The sequence below is a fragment of the Gymnoscopelus braueri genome, assembly GCF_963280865.1.
Source record: "Gymnoscopelus braueri genome assembly, chromosome: 23".
Classification (NCBI taxonomy): Eukaryota; Metazoa; Chordata; class Actinopteri; order Myctophiformes; family Myctophidae; genus Gymnoscopelus; species Gymnoscopelus braueri.
In genome coordinates this window covers 3,360,675-3,368,174 of record NC_137625.1, presented here as the reverse complement: position 1 = coordinate 3,368,174, position 7,500 = coordinate 3,360,675, and the positions used below count along the sequence as shown (strand labels likewise).

General features: G+C 36.5%; 2 protein-coding genes across 2 annotated transcripts in view; one reads left to right on the top strand and one right to left on the bottom strand.

Annotated features, from left to right (window-relative positions):
• LOC308079168 (stonustoxin subunit beta-like) overlaps positions 1–411 on the top strand; it is a gene marked incomplete at both ends in the record, with an annotated part of 8,087 nt that extends 7,676 nt beyond the window's left edge. The window contains one exon of the mRNA XM_080420548.1: positions 62–411. Coding sequence (XP_080276674.1) covers positions 62–411 — 350 coding nt within the window. The remainder of the gene's footprint in view (positions 1–61) is intronic.
• Positions 1–7,500, bottom strand: part of LOC308079211 (prolactin-like) — a gene marked incomplete at both ends in the record, with an annotated part of 75,353 nt that overhangs the window by 64,865 nt on the left and 2,988 nt on the right. The window lies entirely within an intron of this gene.

Sequence of the window (7,500 nt, the reverse complement as noted above, 5' to 3'; positions counted from 1 at the left end):
CAGTTTCTGTGTACAGAGGGTCTGACTGGACCCTGTTACTGGGAGGTAGAGTGGAATGGAGGGGTTTCTATAGCAGTGACTTATGGAGGAATCAGTAGGAAAGGACGTGACTCTCTGCTTGGAGGCAATGATAAGTCCTGGAGTCTGCTCTGTAGTGATTACAGTTACAGAGTCATACACAATAGTAAGGAGACTGTCCTCCCTGTCTGTCCCTCTAGGCTCTCCAAAAGAGTAGCAGTGTATCTGGACTGTCCGTTAGGGAATCTGTCCTTTTATGAGGTCTGCTCAGACTCACTGACTCACCTGTACACCTTCACCTTCCACAACACATTCTCTGAACCGCTCTATGCTGGGTTCAGGTTATACGACTACTACCCCTCCTCCTCAGTACGTCTGTGCGAGCAGAGATAGAGTCTCTATGTGAGGAGGACACCAGGTCTCCATGGTTACTCCACATGTTAGTGACTCTAGGGTTGATATGTTTAACTCTTTCCTCTCCTACTGCTGTGAGCATGTTGTTGGTTGATTACTTTACTCTCATGCTGTGTTGGGAAAAGTACTACATTTGTTTACTTAAGTAAAAGTATCACTACTGCAGTGGTGGAAAAAGTACTCCATTTCTTTACTTAAGTAAAAGTATCAATACTGCAGTATAGAAATACTCTGTTAAGTAAAAGTCCAGAATCCAAAATTTACTTAAGTAAAAGTACAAAAGTATTGGCATCAAAATGTATTGAAAGTACCAAAAGTAAAAGTATAATGTTTGAAAATAGCACATCTACAAGCTCACAACGTGTCGTGTATTGAAAAATGTAAATACTCCACTAAAGTAAAAAATCCTAAAATGTGTACTTGAGTACAGTACTTGAGTAAATGTACTTAGTTACTTTCCACCACTGCAATACTCCGATGTAGAAATACTCTGTTACAAGTAAAAGTTTGGAATTCAAAAATGTACTTGAGTAAATGTACCAAAAGTAAATGCAGAATGTCCCATCTAAAATGTGTAAAAGTATTTTAAAAATAGCCGATCTACAAGCTCACAACGCGTCGCTCTGCGACGCGTTGTGAGCTTGTAGATCTGCTATTTTCAAATAGCCAAAGTTTAAATAGAGCTGAAGTGGTAAATGTATGTTTTGTAATAATAATCAAAATCTACAAAGTAACTAGTAACTAAAGTTTTCATATCATTGTAGTGGAGTAAAAGTACAATATTTGCCTCTGAGATGTAAGAAGTAAAAGTATTGAATAATTTAAATACTCCACTAAAGTAAAAAAAATCCTAAAATGTGTACTTGAGTACAGTACTTGAGTAAATGTACTTAGTTACTTTCCACCACTGCTCTCATGTTGAACTTTGTAAATCACTCTGGATTCAAACATCTACTAAATGTCTGCATTCATTCATTAATGACATTCAAATCATTCATTGTTCATCTATTGATTCATTATTACATCATTATGTTGTTGTTTTATTTGCATATTCATTCCATATTATTCTCATTCTTCGTTGTGTTATTGTATGATCATCTGATGTTTAATTGTTTAATAAATGGATTCTTAAAAGTCTGATATTGTTCTATATATAATATAATATTCATAGTGTTGTCATGACAACATGGCCTCAGCTCATTGGTCATGGTTGTTATTTCATGATTACAAATGTAGAGTAATCCATTACTGGTTGATTACAAATATAATGTAATCAATACTATTATTCAGGGGATATTAGCAGAAAGATTTCCAATCTTGGAATAAATTCCTTACCAAAAAAAATCTTCACCAATGTGTTTGTAAAGGTGTCTAGTAACACATCTCACAAAAACTGAAATTCAGTTTCCCTAGGAGAATTTTTGACAGCTGCTGAAAGTTGGGGTACCCACCATTTCCATGCAGGGCAAAAAAAAAATCAAATTTTAATTCTGTTTTAAGTAGCATGTGAGGGGTCAAACTAGGGTGTTTTTATGATTCTGAATTTTGTTTTGCACCAAAACCACTCCTTGGGCTACAAACGGCCATAGCCATCCTTGTCCAGGTATACTTTTTGTGTAAAAAGCCCATTGAGATTGGGCTGTTTTTAGCCCAAGGAGTGGTTTTGGTGCAAAACAAATGCTTTTGCAAGTACTTTTACTTTGATTTTGAAGTTCACTATTGACTCATTTTGTCCACACGGGGGCGACAAAAGACCGTTGAATAAAACAGATCTATAGACCCCTGAGAACCAATGCTCTAGAGAGCACTGGTTCCCAAGCCGGGGCTCGGTATCCACAGGGGGGTCCCCAAATTATGTTGGGGGGTCCCCAGATGATTGGCTTAAAGGAGCAATTCACCCAAAAATATGACTTATTTTCAGTGGTGTAAAAAGTACTCAAATGTTTTACTTAAGTAAAAGTAGCAATACTGCAAAAGTCCAGAATTCAAAATTGACTTGAGTAAAAGTACCAAAGTATCAAAATGTACTTAAAGTACCAAAAGTAGAAAGTACTAAAATGTTTGAAAATAGCAGATCTACAAGCTCACAACGCGTCACGATGCGACGCGTTGTGAGCTTGTAGATCTGCTATTTTCAAATAGCCTATGTATAAAATAGGTCTAAAGTGGTTAATGTATGTTTTATAATGTAATCATTTATATCTGAAAAGTAACTAGTAACTAAAGTTTTCAAATAATTGTAGTGGAGTAAAAGTACAATATTTGCCTCTGAGATGTAGTGGAGTAGAAGTAAAAGTACTGAAAACTGGAAATTCTCTAAGAAAGTAAAAGTACCTCAAAATTGTACTTAAGTACAGAACTTGAGTAAATGTATTTAGTTACTTTACACCACTGGTCCCCAGATGATTAGCTTAAAGGAGTAGTTCTCCCAAAATATGACTTATTTTCTACCAGTTTATCACACACCCCGTGAAGCATTGAATTCAAGGCGATTCTTTTTCCTCTTTTTTTTTTGACACATTCCTGGGACAGTAATTTGATGAGCGGGTGTATTTCCGGTAGGAGACTCAAAGAGACTCCTTTGTGTCTCCTACCGGAATGAGACAAAAACTAAAAAAATCTCCATGAATTCAATGCTTCATATGTATATCTGCTATTTTTGAATAGCCCAAAGTGTAAAATTTTTTTTTTTGCTCAAATCTAAAAATAACAGTTCCAGGTTAAGAAGCTTAATGGGTTAAGAATTGATGAACTTGAGTTATAAGGATATTTAGACGTGTTTAATATTATTATTATGAAGTAAATACTTGGCCAATTATTATTTTGATGATATACAATACCTTCATGTATAATATGATTTAAAGGCCATATTTGTGTTTCATATTTTATCTGGCATGATATTATAATTTGTTTCTTTGTGTCTTTGTCTAGAACCATGGCAATCATCATGAAACCCAATGTCGACACTATACATCATTATCCTGCTAAATAAACTGGATATTTTATTGCAACCTTTGTTTCCTGGTGGTTTGTGGCTCCAGTTTGAACTTTAACTACATACACACACACACACACACACACACTCACGTGAGAGTTGAACAGAACTGGTGTGTCACTGCTGCCGTGATTTGCTTTGTCGTGATTTGCCACAGGCTTGTTCTTGGAAAAACAGATCAGCAGTTGAATACGAGGTCAAAGGGCATCAATGTGAAAACTTTATCAAAGTGACTAAGTGATTTTCTTTACAAGCCCTCAGTCGGCAGAGGAAAAAAGTTCACTACACCGGTCAGTGTTGCCAGATTTTGTGAGAAACAAGCAACCAGGTCTAGGAAAACAAGCCCCAAAGAAGCAACTATAGGTCACATGAACGCTTTAAACCCATAAACATCGGCTATTTGAAGATAGCCGATCTACAAGCTCACAACGAGCTTTTATTTTCTTCCTTTTCTCCTGTGTACGTAGTTGTTTGTATTCCTTGATGACATGTATTGTCTTAATATGCTACAGTATGCCATGTTGATGAATTGAATACATAGGACCACAATGGGAACACGTCTACAGGACTTCTTTGTGTTATCCTTTTAGCCTAAACGTTTTACTGTACCTCTGTGTGATCTACATTTATGACTAATAAAGTATTTCTTGTAGTACCTCTAATAACAGTAATTAGTTACTTTGAGAACCGCTGAAGTCAGTGGTGGAAAAAAAATACTCAAATCTTTTACTTTAGTAAAAGTATCAATACTGCATTGTAGAAGTACTCTGTTACAAGTGAAAGTCCGGAATTAAAAATTTACTTGAGTAAAAGTACAAAGTATTGGTATCAAAATGTACTTAAAGTACCAAAAGTAAAAGTACTAAAATATTTGAAAATAGCAGATCTACAAGCTCACACTGCGTCACGATGCGCCGCGTTGTGAACTTGTAGATCGGCTATTTTAAAATAGCCTAGGTATAAAATAGGACTAAAGTGGTTAATATATGTTTTATAATGTAATAATTTATATCTGCAAAGTAACTAGTAACTAAAGTTTCCAAATAATTGTAGTGGAGTAAAAGTACAATGTTTGCCTCTGAGATGTAGTGGAGTAGAAGTAAAGACAATTGGAAATACTCCAGGAAAGTAAAAGTACCTCAAAATTGTACTTAAGTACAATACTTGAGTAAATGTACTTAGTTACTTTACACCTCTGGCTGCAGTACTGGGTTCAAATGGAGGTTGAGTGTGGTGGGTGACGAGATATATATATATATATATATATATATATATATATATATATATATATATATATATATATATAAATGGAGGTTGATGGTGGTGGGTTTGACTATAAATGCAGCAGCAATTAAATTGCTGAGCTAAAACTTTAGAAACAAATGTAACACCCGTCCCAGGTAGCTATGAGGATTCTTGTGTAGTAGTACTCTGGGCGGGGCCTGGGTTCGTTTTAATAAAATAAATTTTAATTCAACTGGCTGGTGCCTCCAAATAAAGTTAGAATATAATGAAATTATACTCCTTTAAAGTATGTTTTTAACTTGTTTCCTGCTTTTAACTACTTTTCTAAACAAGCATTAATCAACATGAATTATATTATTACCATACATGAATTCTCTACGAGCTATGACACAACAAGGTTACTTTACCTTTAACTACCTAATGTAGGTAGGGGTATTTATTACACCAAAAAACAATAGTCTCTCAATGCAGTATAAAATAAAAGCATACAAGAATTGTGAATAAATGTGGATAAACAAATAACAGGTCACACACAGTAATGGGCCCCACTCGCACTCACACACACCTGACTGCAACTCAATGTCCTTTTTAGTGACCCTAAATGAACGCTCGTTGCAGGCCTGAGTCACATACATAATAATAATACAAGTGTACATTTTGACAGAGAGTCATCGAATGTCTTAAACATTGCAGATAGAATTCTCTCTCTCCTCTCTTTCATTCTACCTACTCAGTCCATCCATCCATCCATCCATCCATCCATCCATCCATCCCTCCATCCATCCTAGTGTTGATTTTGTCAGCAAATTTTGATTGTCTTTTGAATAAAATTCAATTTAGTTTGAGTCATATTTTAGTCATCTGAAATGTTTTAGTTTTTGTCTAGTTTTAGTCGACGAAATATCATAAGGTTATAGTCGACTAAATCTACAGTTGATTTAGTCGACTAAAATGTATTTTGGCGGTGCCTTGATGGCGTCGTAATCAGTGTTGGAAAAGTTACTCAAAACCAGTAATATATTACTTACTACATATTACTTGTTTAAAAAGTAATATCTTTACTTTACATATTACTCCCTGCCAAAAGTAACTAGTTACTTATTACTTTACTTTTTTTTCTCACCCCAGTAATTGCATCCTTTCTCCCCAAAAGTCTGACTTTGCATTTTCAACATTAGCAGTTGTTTTTTCTCTTTTCTGCAGCCTATATTGTAAAATCCTCATTGTTGATTTAACTCTAAAAAGTGTTCTGTACACATGACATGATGGGTCCATTTGGTTCCATTTGTACACTCATTTGAATTTAATTAACGCTAAGACTTTTACTGTGTATGAATTCATAACTTACAGACTAAATGAAAACCATTTGACTATGAATTGAATACTAAAGACCTCAATGGAAGGAAGGGCCTTTTAGACAAAGTATTTTAAATGTGTGTGAACGATAATTCACACACAGACAAGTGCGCACCGTTTCCGTATCCACTCTAGAGTGTAGACTTAGACCGGATCAGCAGCCTGCAAAGCAACTCCATCCCATTCCCAACCAGTCTACCATTATATCAATGAACCAAAAACAACACAGGATCAAATAAACACACTCAAGCCCAGAGTACCACCAAGGCTCGTGAAAGTAATTAGTTACTTTACTAGTTACTGGAAAATAGTAATAATATTACTTTAAGTTACATATTACTTTAGTTACTTTCCAACACTGGTCGTAATGGCGGATTTTACACTTGGTTGCATGCGGAAAATAGCCGATCTACAAGCTCAAAACGCGTTGCGCTGCGACGTGTTGTGAGCTTGTAGATCTGCTATTTTCAGAGCGCAACACCCGAGCGCAATTAAACCAAATGACTTGTCTTTTAGTTCTACTGGATCTCTTCTCCACTAGATCCCTCATTAGCATTTTAGTCTAGTTTTTATTTGTTGACGAAAGGGGGGGGGTTCTCCTGGCTCTCAGCATCCGCGCTCGGGGACGATGCGACACTTGAGGATCTTCAGGTAGTTTTGTACCTTGTCCGAGTCACGGCGGAAGCAGTAGAGGAGGTCGTAGTCGCTCATGAGGCGCCACTCGCCGCTGTTCCACAAGGGGACCAGGGGGGCGCCGGGCGCCGCCAGGCCGTTCTCTGAGGTGCCAAGAATTCCCAGGTTCTGCATCTGTGGGAAAAGATAGTAATTGGTCATTTACACAGGGTAAGAAACAACAAAGCTGATTTGGCTTCCCCCTCCCTCATGTGACATTCTGTTTTGGGTTGTGCTTGGGTAGTGTTGATTTTGACGGCACATTTTGATTCAGTTTTAGTCATAGTCGTTTCAATCCAATTCCATTTAGTTTTAGTCATATTTTAGTCATCTGAAATGTTTTACCGTTAGACTAGTTTCAGTCGACTAAATATCATAAGATTATAGTCGACTAAATCAACTGTAGATTTAGTCGTAAAATGTATGTTGGCGGTGTCTTGATGGTGTCATTATGGCTGATTTTACACTCGGTTGCATGCTGAAAATAGCAGATCTTGTAGCAGAAAACTTGTAGATCTGCTATTTTCACCATGCACACCCTAGCGCAACCGAACATAAAATGACTTGTCTTTTAGTTCTACTGGATCTCTTCTCCACTAGATCCCTAACTAACATTTTAGTCTATTTTTTATTTGTTAAGTGTTGACGAAAAAATGGAATGGACGGATGTGAATCCTGGCCAAAAAACCTACCTCCCGTCCACTCCCATTATAGGATCTTGAGAAAAAGCTCCATATTTCCATATCTTTTTACCGCGGTGAAAACGAGCCATTTTCTACGGGCGATCACTCTGCAATGGC